This window comes from Vicugna pacos, chromosome 3, assembly GCF_048564905.1.
Source record: "Vicugna pacos chromosome 3, VicPac4, whole genome shotgun sequence".
NCBI classification, from domain to species: Eukaryota; Metazoa; Chordata; class Mammalia; order Artiodactyla; family Camelidae; genus Vicugna; species Vicugna pacos.
The window spans coordinates 13,275,018-13,290,826 of record NC_132989.1 but is presented as its reverse complement, the minus strand read 5'-3'; the positions used below and the strand labels follow the sequence as shown (position 1 = coordinate 13,290,826).

General features: G+C 46.8%; 1 protein-coding gene, 1 long non-coding RNA gene and 1 other non-coding gene across 3 annotated transcripts in view; 1 reads left to right on the top strand and 2 right to left on the bottom strand.

The window, feature by feature from the left end:
* Positions 1-768: 768 nt before the first annotated feature.
* On the top strand, positions 769-9,987 carry LOC140691228 (uncharacterized). The gene is made up of 4 exons (XR_012066798.1): positions 769-870; positions 5,904-6,090; positions 6,431-6,548; positions 9,677-9,987. It is a non-coding gene; the product is annotated as an uncharacterized lncRNA (long non-coding RNA).
* Positions 2,262-2,333, bottom strand: TRNAA-GGC (transfer RNA alanine (anticodon GGC)). The gene has a single exon. It is a non-coding gene; the product is annotated as a tRNA-Ala (tRNA).
* A 2,613-nt stretch (positions 9,988-12,600) lies between the features above and the next one.
* Positions 12,601-15,809, bottom strand: part of GLRA1 (glycine receptor alpha 1) — a 79,902-nt gene continuing 76,693 nt past the window's right edge. Inside the window, exon 9 of the mRNA XM_006214956.3 lies at positions 12,601-13,066. Within this exon, the coding sequence (XP_006215018.2) occupies positions 12,752-13,066 (315 nt within the window). The 3' untranslated portion in view covers positions 12,601-12,751. The remainder of the gene's footprint in view (positions 13,067-15,809) is intronic.

Sequence of the window (15,809 nt, the reverse complement as noted above, 5' to 3'; positions counted from 1 at the left end):
TTTGTAGTGTCTTACATGGAAGTATGAGTCACTTTGAACCTCTTCCATCCTGGGTGATGAAGCACTTTGTAGCTTAACTAACAGTGCCCAGCCCAGCATGATTTTCACATCTCAAAGGATCAGAATTACAGTCAGAATTGTAATTTGTGTTTCTCTTACCTCCAACCAGTGATGGCATTGTGACCTGAAGAACTAAACAGTGCCTTTCTGTTCTTTGGGTTTAAAATAACTTTGAATAGTTACAGTGTAATGATCAAAGTGTGAGGTTTCAGGTAACATCCCCTGGAGCTGTTGAAAGTTAGTATTTCACTTTTACCCCCACTGTGTCACATTTAAGTTGCCAGCTACCTTTCTGGAAAGAAGGAAACGTAAAATAACTTGCAGAAGAACCATGGGATTTGCTCTTCTGCTTAAGCATCACTTCAGGCAACTTTTAAGACAAAGGGCAGGTCTGTTGTGCAAATATCTAGATGATTGCAATGAGGGAGGCATGAAGGGCACGTCCTTTGGAGATGACTTCCAGTTACACAGAAGTCATTTGCTTTGGCAAGTTTGGGGGGCAACTCGAGATGGCACCCTCTGATTCTTTTGGCAGAAACTGGCCGATCTTAGTGGATGGATCTTGTCAAAATTAGAAATGATGCTAACTAAATCTCAGATAAATTATGTAAAGAAATTAGTGACTGACTGAGCCTTTATTGTGATGTTATAACTCATGTTGGAATGTTTTAGATCAGTCTAACACTGCTTTTTCATTAATGTTGTCTTAGCTGTGAATTGGATATCAAGTAGTCCTGTTCATCCCCAGTTCTTTAATGGGCCAGTTTCCAACTAGGACCCTGGGATGTTGACAACAACTATGGCTGCAAGGTAATTGGGTCTCCTCGCGTGCGTTCCCTGGGCTAGGCGAGTCTGAGAATGATGTCTCTGGAAATGGCCTATCCTGGGAGAGGATCAAATAGTGTGTGACTTTGAAGCACTTTAGTATGTTTAAACACTTAGAAAGTGAGCAGTCACTGTCCTTTCCAACTGTTCTTTACCCAAAATGACACTAGTTATTTGCATTTCAGTGGTTTGCATCAACTCTAGATAAAGCAATTTTGAACTGATCCAGACAGACATATGGATACCCTTTGGCAACCTTATGTAGAGGCTTAAAAGAGATTTTGGTGTTGGTCACTTTGTGTTTCACATTTTACATTTCAAGTCTAATTATAGCAGGTGAAGATGTGCATTGTGTCCTATTTCAAACTTATGGAGGCTGCTGAGGTCCCTAGTATGTTTGTCTTGAAAGTAGAACTTGGCTATTTAGCTTGCTTTTTTTCTTTTGTTTTGTTTGAGAACATTTTTTTGCACTTTTTTTGATATGCACAGGAATCACACTGGGTAGGAATTTTATCTATATTCAATACGCTAAGTAGCAAGATGCACGCCTTTGGGATTTAATACACTAATTTTGTTACTGCTGAAAATATAATGGATTAAGTATTGGAAGATTAAACCATTAAGATACGAAATAGTATGAATTTTTAGCGCTCGGAAATGCACTGTGGGAGTGGCCAGGTTTTTTAGCCTCTTACCTACTACTCAGGCTGAATGACTTGTTGAACATGGTACACCTTTAAATGAGGTAGAGATAGATCTCATGTGGAATAGATCGAGTTTAGCAAACTGCTTAATTGATAACGTGAGCACCACTTCTAAAAAAGATTTGGCGCAATCTTTCATTTACTAGGCTAGGTAATACTAACCTCTTTCCCCAAAATATTCTTCCTAGAGAAAGGTAAAGCATTTTGAAAGAAACTGTTCTTTTTAAATACTTCCACAAGCAATGACTTACTAAAAACCAGTTACATTTTATCCTTTTTTTTCTATTCATATTTGACTTTTTCACCCTCCGAGCCTTTTTTTCTTTATGGACATGATTTCCTGCTTTGAATAGAGAGATTCTCTCTAGGTTGGGAAAAGATAATTTCAGTTACAGTTGAGAATAAAAAGACACGCTAGATTACACTGTTCTTCTAGGTTGGCTTGTTTAATATTTCAGATCAACAAAAATAGATCAGGACCACAAGCCCTCCTTTAGAAATACCTGCATTGTTCTAAGTATTGGCCTGCTATTTGACTTAAAATAGAACTCTAGAAGTAACTTTTCCAGAATCACTGTAGAACAGTGAGCTTAGTGTAGAACCATGACTTTACCATACCTTTATTGCCTATGTAGCACAAACTAAACGCTTAATGCAATTTTTCCCCCTTAATGGAGGCACTGGGGATTGAACCCAGAACCTCATGCATGCCAAGCACACGCTCTACCACTGAGCTATATCCCCGACCCCCAGTGCTTGCTGGCTTGGATTGATGTCGTTGAAGATGTGAGATGCTAGTGGGTACTAAGTATATCTGCTGCTGAGATGAAGGAAAGGTAAGTTCCCCACAAGAAAGTACAAGGACATGTGAGTTAGGCTGGAAGTATCAGCTTACCGAGAAGGGATAGGATGAACTGCTCTGCCCCTGCAGGAAAGCCTGCTGGTCTGTCCTTGAGGACTGCCATACTCAGTAAAGTCCTGACCCTTGTGCTATATGTCAGCTTGTTCTGATTATTCCAAGTCTCTTTGCTGATGTGCCTGCCGTGCGTTGTGCTTTAGCCAAATTGGTAGTCACTGTGCCTACGTTGTGCCCCTTATTATTTACCTCCATATTTTGACTCGTGTTCCTTCTGCCAGAATACTCCTTGCATCCGTCAAATTCTCATGGTTTTTAAGGTACTACTGCTCAAATGGCCCTTGAGCCATGAATCGCCTCATGCTTTATCTTCTGCCCGGTCCATAGCGGCCTCCTTTCTCTCTCACGTTTCCTGCATTCCACATGAATAATAATCTTGGTACTTCCATCATCCCTTCCTATATTGTGAGAAAAGAAGCTGTGTTTTATGCTGATGCACTGCTTTCATGGTCCACTGCCTTGCCATAATAGATTTAATAAATAGGTAGGCGGAGACAGGCAGGTTAAAAACAAAGCTGATAGAAAAACTGGGAAGAATATGTATATTCTAGTTCTGGCTATAACGCTTTCTTTTGAAATCTCTTCAGCTGCCAGCTCAAACCTTGAGCTGCTTTCTCTAGGCCGAGGCATTCTGCAAAAATCCAAAAGCAAGGACATAACAGTTGCCTGGAGACTCACTGAAACTGACTTGTGGTCACTAGATAGGGTCCGTTCAGTGTCAGTTTGCTCACCAGCATCCCAAGCTACACAGAAGTCGCTGCCCTGATGCTCAGAGCAGTAGCCAAGACATTGCTAGCCTCACTGCTAGTAGCTTATGGTCCTGTTAGGCCACAGGCCAAACTTGGGGTTGCAGTTGAAGAAGAGTCATGGGTGAGGCCAAGGGGGTCCTAGGAAATGCAGTAAGAAGAGGCCTATTGCATGGACCAGTCTGGCTCATTTGTACACATCAAGTTACCTAAGGGGCTGTCATGTCAGGAACAGAAGGACTTGGAGACAAGTAGTAGCTTCTTAAAATATTTTTGAGTATGTGGGGGAGGGTTACGTCCATGTATTTCCCTATAGTTCCATTTTCCCACTTGATTTCCGAGGCCTGGAGAAGGTAAGGAACCGTCAGGAGGCCCTCCTGTGCTGGGACAGGGGTCAGGCGGTTCCACGGCGCCTCACAGCGGGTGCTCCTACCTCAGCAGCTGCTCGGGGGGAGTGGTTGCCTGTGTTTAGCCCTCTGAAAGGTGGGTGAGTCCACAGCTACATAAACCCAGAAAGTGAACTGCTGTGGAAAACAGCTTATCGTTTGGAGTCTGAGTTCAAATGACCCGTCCCCAGGAGACCTTGGATTGTCCCTGCGAGACAGTTTCTCTCCTGGCCTCATGCGTGACCACATCTTCCTTTTAATTAGTTGTTCGTATCACATCTGACGTCACTAAATCGTTGAGTTCTGGCGTTAGGGATGATGCTTATCTTTGATTCCTAGGCCTCGTATTGTTTGTAGCAGGTTCCTAGTTGAGTAAATGTTTCGAAGGGGTTCTAGACTTAGGAACGCCTTCCAGAAAAGGTCTAGTCCTTACTCATGATTCCAGCCAAAGCCAAGCCATTCCAGGTACACAGTGAATTGTTCTCTTCCCCAGTTCTGTAGCCAGAACATGGCCCCATGTCAACTCCAGATCCTTCATGCACCGAAAACTGGACTGTTAGGCTCTCAGCCCTTTAAAGTGGGCTCATTAACATTGTTCAGGACCAAGTTCTGAGGAGAGGAAGGCCAAGGATTGTCTTGTTTGGTTCTTGAGCAAGATGTGATTTCCAGGCTAGCAGAAGACAGCATGCCTCGGCGTTTAGCATAAATACAGGTGGTTATATTTATGTATGTGGGAGTGTACGTAGGCAGTAGGAACCATGTGTTTTATCAGTTGTAAGATTCATTTAAGTTAAAACTAACAAACGTCTCTATACTGGTTCTAATGACAAAGTAAACTACCACATCAATTACTTGCTGTTAGGCTCAACAATCTAGGAAAATAAGAGCTTTTTACAGGCGGGTGACTAAGGCTACAGTGAAATAGTGAAGTCAAACACGAATGGAAGAGATAAAGACAAGATGCCATGCCTATTCCAAAACTTAGCTTCCCATTGCCTATATAATGTCAAACTTCAGCAAGGCTTTGACGTGGGCTAGTAAAATAACCTTTCTGAGCCTAAGTTTCCTCGTTTATAAAAGGGGAAATAAGATCAGGGCCACTGTGGGAATTAAATTACATAAAGAGTCTGACATACAGTAGGTGTTCAACAGTGTCGTGATAGTCAAGGTTTATTCACAAACTGTTAACAGTCTACGTGTGAGCGACCACTATGCGCAGAGCTCCATGTGATGCCTTCTATTTAGTTGGTACTTAAATGGTCTTGGTGGGAAAAAGACATAGATGCTTGGTAAATGGAATCACTCCTAGAATTTCGGTCTCCATGTGTGTACAAGCTCTTGAGGCAAGCATGGGGTCCCTCACCAGTGAGAGAACCCCTGGGGTCAGGCGTGAAATGTCGCTGAATCAGCTACTCATTCGGGCCGGTGGATTTGGCCCTTGAGGAGCCGACCTCAATTCTGAAAGAAAGCTTTTTGATGACCTCTTCTGGCAAACAGGAAGAAGTGATAAGGAATTTCAGAGGTCGAGACAATGAAAATGCTCTACAGTTTACGACGAGGAGGTGGAGTTAACAATCATTCCTTCGTTCTATCTGGTCTGTGCTGTGGGTATTATCCTCAGAGACATAGAGAACCTGAGGGTCAAAGAGGGAACGGCCTCACTCAAGGCCACTTGCCTACTTGCGTCTCAGCCTTATTGGAAGCTCGTGCCCTGCCCAGCACCAGGAAAACCACAGATGGGTTCAGAGAGGAGAAGCAGCCTGAGACCGCCTTAGAACCTGGGGAAGTCCTTCTGTTTTCTTCTGCAACTAAAAGACAACTAGAAAAGTGGACTTAAAAAAAAAAGAAAAAACCCCAAAACTTCACAGCTGGGAAAACTCTTCAAGCTCAACCATTCAGTGCTCCTGTTGTACAGACAGGAAGACTGAGGCTCTGAGGAAACGGAGGGGGAAATGGGAAAGAATTTTACAGTGCCTCTCTCTGTTAACCCCCTAGACCATACAGTTATAGTGTCACTGTATTTGTTTTATCACACATCTATCCATTCTAGGGGTCTTTTAAAATAACCCTGATTTGAATCTTTCAGGAGCAAGGAAGTGGCTGTATGGTGATGAGGAGCAGGGGGAGGAAATGGTTGGTTTCCTAACAGAAGCATTGCTTCCATTTTATTATCTTATGGGAAATCTAAATTAAAAAAATTATTAATATTTTTAACTTTGGGAACAAGAAAAGAATTTTCAATCTGTAATATTCTTATTAATTTCAGGGCCAGATGAAGGGAGAGTGAAGATCATTTGTCAGAATGTCACCCTATAAACATTTTGAAGAGCTTCTGTTTCTATAAAGCATAAATCTTCTCTGTTGAGAAAGACAGAAGCAGTGTTTTCTGATTAGAAGGAGAGTTTGCTGGAGCTACAGAGTGTGGAAGCAGTTTCAGAAACATCGTTGTGAGGGTGAGGTTTTGTTTGGGAGTCGGGGAGGTGGAGAGAGCTGGCTCAAGTCCAGCCTTACCTGCCATGATGTTTCTTATTAGTATACCCTAGCGCTAATGGTATGAATTCAGATGAACCTTCCAAATGGTCTGGAACATTTCCTTTTTTTTTTTTTTTTTTTTGCCTTTATCTGCAGGAGTAGCAGGGACAGAGGAAAATATTCTTAAGTCTTGGTGGAAGTTTCTTATGATTAAATGGTGTGTAGGGGACAGGCTGGGAGGGGACTTGAAGTCACAGCAGTTACTTCCCTAGGGATATTTCACAAGTTCTGCTCTGATGCGTTTCTCTTTGATTCTTCCAGAATCTCTGGCAGACAGAATTCAAACAAGTGTCACGGGAAATGGGTTACAGCCTTCACAGGACATGCATGCTAATGTACCAGCATGGAACGTAGTTCCGATGTTTGATGGGATTCTCAGGTGAGAAGCTAGTCTGTCAGTACCGTGAAATACCTAGGCTGTCACGGCAAAACAAAAATATTAAGACTCTAATCTCCTCGAGGACCAAAGCTGTTCTTTTTAACGTCTCCCTGTCTCCCCACTGAAGGCCTGTGATGGCGTTCCAAGCCTGACACTGAAATGGGGAAACAGTGAAACCTTTTACAATACACAGTATACTCTTTTTTTTTTTTTTTTCTACAACCCATCAAAGTATCGAGAGTTTGGCTTTGAAAAGTCTCCCTCAGCTCCTCTTTCTGGGGGGTGAGCAGGCCGACAAAGGTGAAGGAGCTTACCTATGTGTCCATGGTGAGCCTGAGGTCGCGTCGTAACGGGGACCCACTTCCCGTTGACCTCTGTCCACCTCACAGGGCAGGTGTGCTTAAACAGAATACTGGGTTTCTGCAGTTGTGTAAGAAAGCAGTTGAATCTGAAAGAAGGCAGGCCAAAAACAAGGCAATGTGGGGAGCTGGGGAGCAGGGCAAGCGTGGGAATGGGAGAGCCGTCGTGCTTGCAGCCTGCATGTAACCAGCACATGTCTTTCATCCCCACGTTGGCTGGCTGGTACTGCTCTGTAGCTGGTTAATGGCCTTATGTAGAATATAATTTTTGTCACTGAGCTCCCTGGGGGGTATATTTTGGGTTTGCCGTTCTCTATAGTCTGATTTCTTGACCCCCTGTTTCAATGGAAATTTTCCAGAGCAGTGAAATTTCAAAATGCAAGAGCGAAAGGAAAGAATAGAAATCACGGCGTTAAAACAAATGAGGTGGGAGCCACTACGTCCATTCTAGTCCCCACCCCAACACCCCACTCCCCACTCCCTCAGAAAGACATCAGCATCTCCTGGCAGAGTCGAGATGCACAAACTGATGAAACAGAACACGCTGCCAGAAGAAAGTGGAGGTGGGGTGGGACCAAAAGACGGAGAAGCAGTGGCCTGGATGCTGGCTCGAGAAGCCTTAATGATCCTAAAAATGATTGGGCAACAATTTCTACTTTGGAACTCATTTCGCTGTTCCAAAGAATGGTAAAGCACCTTAATTATTGCTTTAAGTCACCACACAGCTCCATCAAAACAGCATGAAATAGCACCCGCGTATGAGCAAACCTATTGCCTGCCGTTGTGTTTATGAGAAATCCTTAAGGAGGCAACAGGACAATAACGCGGTAGAGGCATCTTCCAGTCTGAGCCCTCAAGATTCTAGACGACTCAGGCCTGGGAGAGGCGCTGGCAAGGGGCCCTTGTCCTCCTTTATATCCTGGGGTCTTCAACTGGGCAGCCAGAAAGAAGTCCCTTTCATTCTCTTAACATTGGGCTGGGATGGGGAGGGCAGCATTTTAGGATTTTTAAAAGTTCTTTACTACTACAGGGACTTCAGCCTACCCAAGGAGGTTCTCCCTGTCCATTGGATTTCAGGATATACTGAGAGCAAAGCCTTTCCAGCATGTGCTTTTCCTTAAATTGCCACAAGTAGTTGGAGAACAACAACCCAGCTCAGTCAGAACAAAGCCTGTGTCTGTCACTCCTTTCTTTGGTCCAGATGAGCTCCCGTTCCTGGCTTCCTAGAGCTGCAGGAAACGAGGAGGGTTCTTCATTCAAATTAGTGGAGTTGGTTTCTGAGAGAAGGGACTTAGTGGATGGACAAAAAGCTAAATTATACTTTAAGAACATGTTTCCTGCTTAGAGAGTTGTTGATCTGGTTGGTTCATTAAAGATGCTTTCTGTCAAGGGGTAGAGATCCACTCACCAGTTTCTCAACAGACCTGACCAGCCCCTCAGAATGCAAGCTTTCCAGTCAACCTGAAAACCATAGCTCACAGAGAAAACCTGATCTTGCCTGCCTCTGTAGAGTTGGGGTAGAGGGCAGCCTTCTGAATGTGCAGAGGGTGCTTACTGAATAAATCTGATAGCTTCCAGAGTGATAGTCATCGTCCCTAGGCTGGGCTTCCAGCCAGACTGGGGAATAGCTGCAAATCTCAGATCTTGACCCCATCCTGAAGCTGATAGAGATTGTACCTGCTGCTTGCCAGCTTCTCCTAAGGAGGCAGTTACTGCAGACAGGATGATAACTCAACTCCCTTCAGTTTCTGTGTGCTGCAATTAACTAAGGCATCTAATTTTCACAAGGCTTATCAGTGATGGTACCAGCTTAGCTGGGGTACCAATCTACTCTGCAATCTAATATCATGGAGTCTCACAAAAACACCATCTCATCTCTTTTTAATGATGCTCATAAAAATGCGTATTTTCAAAGAAAGGGACCATCTCCCATCATACTCATTTTCTCCCCAGTATGAGAAAAATAGCCTATGAAAACTACTAGTGAACTTCTCAGAGAGATATATTTCTTATTTATTGACAGCTTAGAAGAAGAAATAATTTGGATCAAATGACCTTTTGTCTTTCTAGACTTGAACTAAAAATAGAGAAGTTCAAGGTATCTCTCTCCCCCCTTTCCCCGTCTTTCTCCCGACTCTGCCGCCCCTCACCCCACACCATTTTTCTTTCTATTTGTACCTGGCCATTTGTCACTCCCTATAGCCTTAGTCAAGAATGGACTCTTGAATATTTGAAAGGACCAGAGGATGCAGAGCTAAGCCATTTATTGGCTGCCCTTGAAACAAATGAGTTGTAAACTCATAGGTAGGAATCGATATTATTATCTGCTTTATTGATATCTCCTAAATTTGGCTCCTGGGAAGAGCTGCAGTTTTGGAGGTGCGTGAAATCACCCATGCCTCTATGCCAGTACCCAGTTCTCCTTCCATGCATAAATACTGGTCTCTACATGTAAAGGGTTTGAAAACCAGTAAACCACCCATTACTCCTAAATCAGTTTTCCCCTCTACTGTAGCACTTGGCACGTATAGCCCGAAGGCATGCTTATCCTCTGTGCAAAAGCTGCAGAGGAAACTCAGGAAGTATTGTCCTGTTTGTTAGAGCCACCTAAAAAAAATATTTGGCCTAAATTACCTCGTTTGATTTTCTCTAAAGATGATATCTATGTAACTAACTGCTAAACCCTAACTATATTATACTAGGGGTACTGCCTTCTCCTTAAACATGCACCGTTCCTAATTCATGATGGGATTTTTTTTGACTTTGTAGTGATTGATGTCCTTTCCCCACCACTGTTCACCTTTGATAAAGTGGAGCAAAAGGAAAAACAAGTCTGCAAATTTTCCAAAGAAGAAAGGGAACAAGAATTTTGTGTGTCCATATATGTGTGCACGTGTATGTGCCTGGCCACCTGGAGGGTTCAGAAATCACGGTGACATTGACCTTCCTGTTGTGTGAACCTCCTGGAGAGCACACAGCACAGTCAGAGCTAGGACAGAGTTAGAAGTCGCCTGCACTGCTCTCCCTGTTGTGTGCTTAGACAAACTAAAGCTTAGCAATTTGCCCAGGGTCACCCAGCATATCTGTGCCAGTGCTGAAATCCACATTCTTTTCACTGCGATTGTGCCTCCACTTGTATGTATTTCCTATGGGGGATACCAGGTTCACAGTAGTCTGAGGGACGTTTTCAGTGACATCCCTGCTCTGTGTCTCAAAGACGTGTTTCTATTGTCTACTGGATGCGATCAACCAGACCCACCACTCCCTGGGGGGCTCTCACATTGGGTATTGTGGCAGAAGTTCAAGGACCCAGCAGAGGCTGGGCAAATGGCCCAGTGACTTCTCTGTCTCGGGGAGATTCCAGACACCTCATATGAGGAGCCAGTGTGGTTTTGCTGTCTGAGTAGGGGCGGAACATCTTCAGTCCCTGAGAGAGGCCTATCATCTTCGCTGCCTGATTCCCCTAGACTTCAGACATTCTCAATTTAGTCTAGTAATGAGTCATGTAGAGAGAAGGGCTTCTCTATTTTTTATTAAAAAATGACTTTCTCCTTAAATGAAGTGAATAAAGTGCAAGTGAAAGGGGCCGATAGCCTCTTCAAAGACTCACACATCACGTGAGAATTGAGGGTCCCCCCACCCCTTAAACAAAGTGAATGCAGTGCTCATGAAAGGTGCTAACAGCAGTTCAAACACTGATGTCCTAGTCTTAAACGGGTCATGTTTGTTCAAGTCCCTCTGTTTAAGTTTTCCTCCTGTGGACACTTAGTCATGGGGAAAAAGATGGTCCTCAATCAGAGACTCCCACTCACTTGGCTCCCCATCCCTCAATGCCTCTTAGGAAAAAGGATTCCAGGTTCCATTCCCCCATCCTCCAAGGCTGGAATGCGGTTCAGCTTTCTGGTCTACGCAGGCCAAGAGAAGGGAAGGCAATGATTCATTGACCTTGGAATTTGGATATAAACAGCTTTATCATCGAAGCAGCAAAGCCAAACAGCGTGTTGGCTGCACAGCGCACTTCCTGTACCTAAGTCGCTAGATCCTTGCCTTGGCCTGCTCCTAGGGTTGTGCTGTTGGGGGTGGGAGGGTTTCCCCCGGGGAAGGTGCTTTAGGGAGGAGTTAGGTTCCCAGTGTCTCATCTCTGTCCTCCCCTAAGTTGAGGATACACTAAAGACACAAGTGAAACCCCAGCCTCTGTGCAAACTGGCTGTCAGCTGTGTCTCATCATCTCCCTGCCACTCTGATCCAAAGCCAAGGTGCTCAAGTGCAAAGAAAGAAGTGTAGCCCCCGCATTCCAGCCAGGGGCACAGTGGGCAGGACGCCACAAACAGCAGTGCCATCAGGTGCGGCGGTGCTGACAGAGCGGGCGGGGCGACTGGACACAGCGCCCCCCACTCCACGGCCCGCCTTGCAGACCTGCCACCTGTGAGCACCTGTGCCGTGAGCTGGCTCCCCCGCCCCTCACAGCCCATGTCTTAGTACCCCCCCCCCCGCAGTCCCCTAGCTATCCTGGGATGCTTCTGGCACTTCAGAGTGAGAGGGAAAGAGAAATATTTGTCTTAACTTTTCTAAATGTTAAAGCCAAACAAAGCACCAAAAAGGAAAACAAACAAAAAAACAGACTTATAAAAATATAATCGGGTCATCTCCCCCAGCTCCCCCCCTTACTTGTGGCGTATGAAATGTCGGAATTCAGCGAACAACTTTATAAACGTTACCGTCTCTTTCCACCCGTATGCGCGTACCTAAGCGGCCGCAGCCCCAGTACTACCCTTTCCCCTCGTGCAGCTGCGCTCGGGGAACCGCAGCATCATACATCTGTTTCGTCCTGCTGACCCCTCCTTCCAACACACACCTGCTTACGATTCCAGAGAGACTCTCCAAAAAAATAGACATCTGAAAAAAGTGCATCCATTTATATACTCAGTCTATCTGCATATTATTTCTTAAGATTATTAGTTTTTTTTAACCATAAAAAAGATTGCATATTGGCAATATAATGGGACAGCCGCAGTGGCCATTTCCGGGTGGTGGTGGAGCACAGAAGCGTGAGGGCCCAGAGAGGTCCTTAGCCTGGAGACATGAGGATTGAGGTGGGGTTCTCTTGATTCTCAATCCTTGGGCCTCTGAAATGCCCCATCTCTTCAGTCACTCCCTTCTCTTCTCTCCACCTTCCCCTATTTCCACTACAGCTGCCCAGGCCGCACAACCCTCTTGAAGCAGAGGCAAAATGGCTTTTTGGCATGTGTCCACCTGGGCCGGTTCCGAGAGACGCATGGCCTTTGGAGGTGGGTGATGTGGGACACACACCAGAGCAAGCTGATTTGTGACTTTCCACTCTGGGAGAAATTGTCCATCACCTCGTTGACTTTAAAAATTTAAGCAGTTACTAGGCTGATAGGTTAAGAAACAAATCTGTTGTTCTTGTGGTTTTGCATTAATATTAAGCATGAATATATATCATATATTACACTGCTTTCCCTCTGCTCTGGGGCAGACTGCACTCTCCTTCCCAACAGGAAAACTGCACAGCCCGCGGACTTGAATTTTTGAAAGCGGTTTTCTCCCACCCCACCACCCCCACCCCAAACCCTCCCCTTCCTCCCGGCCCCTCGGTTCTTATATTAGAAAAGCCCTGCCCTCCCCCCCACCCCCAGCCACCCGAGGTTAAATAGATAGTGCCACGTTCTGAGTCATGCATCACTGCATTTGGGATTGCACAGGCTGCAGAGAGGGAGAGAGTTGTGCGCGCCCCTCCCTCGTGTCCCATCCTCTCCCTTGGGCCCTCAGGTTCCTGTGCTATTCCCGCTCCACCCTCTCCCAGCCTCCCTCCGTCCCGGACCGTCACTGGTTGTGGACGTCCTCCCTGCGGACGATCTTGTAGATGATCCAGTAGAACATGTTGAAGATGAGGAAGGCCATGGGGAAGCCGATGCGGGAGATTTTGTCGATCTTCTTGGCCCTCTGGATGAAGAGTTTTCGCATCTCCTCTGGGGACTTGGACGGTGCTGGAGGCGGGTTGGTGGTGTTGTTGTTGTTGGCGCCCTTGACTGAGATGCCATCCTTGGCCTGAAGGCAGGCTGGGCCCATCCCGTAGGCAGAGAAGTTGAAGCGGCCCTCCCCGGCCTCATCGTCCTGGAATAGATTCAACATGGGGCTCTACTTAAAATAAGACAGGGGCTGGGCACCCTCCCTGCAAGGCACTCCCCTGGGGGCCAGGCCGTGCCCGTCTGGCTCTCGCAGCCTCCCAGACGGCACCTCTCCAGGTTCCCCAAGGCTTTTTGGCTGGCGGAGGAGTTACGCCTTATAGAGGGGCGCCGCTTGCATGCTGAAACAGATGCAAACCAGGGGATGGGAGCAGGGCGTGGAGTCTGGAGCCCTGTGTTCAGGTCTCCCCTCCGTCACTTGCTGGCTGTATGACACTACACAAGTCACTTCCTCAGAAGACTTCCTTCTGTGAGTCTCAGGACTTAATTTCATTTTCTCCTTTACGTGGGAAAAAGACCCACTCCACCTCTTTAAAATATTTCCTGGCCATCAGAGGTTATAGACGAGCAGACACTCCGAATGTTGTTTCGTTAGACATCCAGGGGACAATTTGGAAAGATCCCCTGCTTTGCCTCTGTTGCCGCCTTGTCCTCTTCCCCCACCCTGCCCCCCAGTTAATGTCTTCTGCGCACGGGCTGCGGGGAGGGGGCGCACGGTCCAGGAGGAAGCACGGCTGTGGCCCTCACCTCCGTTCACAAGCCAGGAAAGCCACAGCTGCTTCCTGCCTCCGTGTTCCCATTTCCCTGGCGGTTGTGACCTTAGACACACCTCTAGATTTTTATCAGGTTATCACTCAAGCCCTACACCATTTGGCCCCAGCTTACCTTTACAGACTCCCCCCACCCCACCTTGTGCTTGGCACACCTGCCCGTTTTGCTGCACGTTCTCAGGCCTCCCGTGTGCATTCCCACCTCCCTGCCTTGCGCTCGCTACCCCAGTGCCTGCGGCCCTTTCCTGCTCAGGCTGACCTCGCCCTGGTCTGGAGCAGAGAGACACTCTCGTCTGCTCTCATCACATCCAGCTTTGTTGTCTTCCTTGTGAGCTCTGAGTGGTGCTCAGTCTCAGCTGAGCTGGAGAGTCAGCGCATGGCTCTGGGGGAGACTTCAGCAGCTCGTGCTGCCCTCCCAGATAGTGAGGGCTTTTAGGGTCGCCCCCCAGTCTTTTGCTCATTCCTGGGTGGGGCAGCAAACAGCCTTGGAGCCCCAGTGCCTCTCAGCTCTAGTCCTGCCACCCCAGCTCGGCCCGCCATCTGGGCTCGTTGTAACAACTTCCGGCCTCGTTTTCCTCTTGCCTCCTGCCTGCTCCCCAACCCCCAACCCATCTGGGTTGTTGTGACACACATCTTATTGGTCATCTTTGGCTGAGAACTGTTTAAATATGCTGCCATGGACTTGAGGATAATGGAAATCCTTCGATGGCCTGAACATTCCCACCTGTGCATCCTCTGTCTGGCATTCTGTGCTCCAGCCGCCCTGTAGTATCTCCACCTGTTGGAAAGCGCCACACTCCTCTTTCCCCCTGGGCCCCTACTCAGGCCTTTCTCTCTGCCCAGGGCACCCTCCTAGCCCCACCCCTGCTTCTACCGCCTTCCTTTTCACTGAACTAATTCCTGCTCAGAGGCTCCCCTGAGCCCAAGCATGGGCTAGGTAGCTCTGCTGTGTGCTCCCTCTACATCGCTCCCTTTTTTTTAATTTTTTTTATTTTAAAGCTGTTATCACATTGTATTCCTTGATTATTGTCTGTCTCTCCCATTTGACTGTAAGATCCATGCAGGCGGAGGCAAATTCTGTCATGTTCGTGGCACCCTCAACGCTGGACACATGAATGTATTTCCTGGAGAGAAGCTCAAAAGTTGGCAAACATTTGTTGACTAAATGTTTCCTTGTATATACTCCCCAGTCCCAGCTTGCTCCACATCCCCCTTTTTTTAATGGGGTTGCATTCCCAGCACCAGGAGGATTTGAGACATACGATGAATGCTTAAGAAATCTTTGGCAAATGTTGATCTGCAGGATCCTGTGCCTGGCAGATCGGGGCTTGATAAACATTTGCCTACGAAGAGGGCAGAAGTAGAGGGTTTGTGCCAGGGCCAAGGAGAGGAGCTGGGGGAAGCTGGCCGAAGTCCTGGACCCTGAGCCCAGGAGGCTGGGTCCGACTCTTGCTCATCAGCTTATCTGCACTTGCTTGCAGGGTGGAGTGCTTGAAAACGTTTTTTTCACTGGCCTCTAGTTATGCAGCAAGAGACACCAAACTTTATAACTTTCTATGTAGCTTTGGGAGAATTATTCTCTGCTTTCCTGATCTGTTAAACATAAGAGGGGACGGGATGGAGGCCCCATCCAGTTAGATGGCTAGCAATGACCTGCTAGGAGAGAAGTTTTCCTAGAAATGACTGGACAAAAGCTTGCTATTCCTATTCCAGCCAGCAGATGGCAGGAGACGAATGCCCAACTGTCTCTGGAGCTGCGCAGGTATGGAGAAGGGGAAACCTGAGAGCTAATCTAGAACCCAGGGGGGTTGGTAGTGTGCCTGCCCAGTCGGGCTCACAGAGGTCTCCTAATAATCTGACTAATGAGGCTGGCTGGGGAATTTGAGGACCAGATGCTTTCTGCCCAGCAAATGAGGTAACATGGGAGGATAGTGGGAGTTGAGGAGCCTGGCCAAGATCACGGGCTCTGAGAAACTCAGGCACATAGCTAGTTCCTCTTCACTCACCATCTGGGGCTTAAAACCCCCTCTGCAAACTTCCTGCTCAAAGGAGGTTTCTACAGCCCAAGCCTGTGCACTGCCAGCGTGCAAGCCGCATGAGGAGGGCCTTACTCCAAGGAAGCTCTTCTTTGGGGTGAGTCCAATT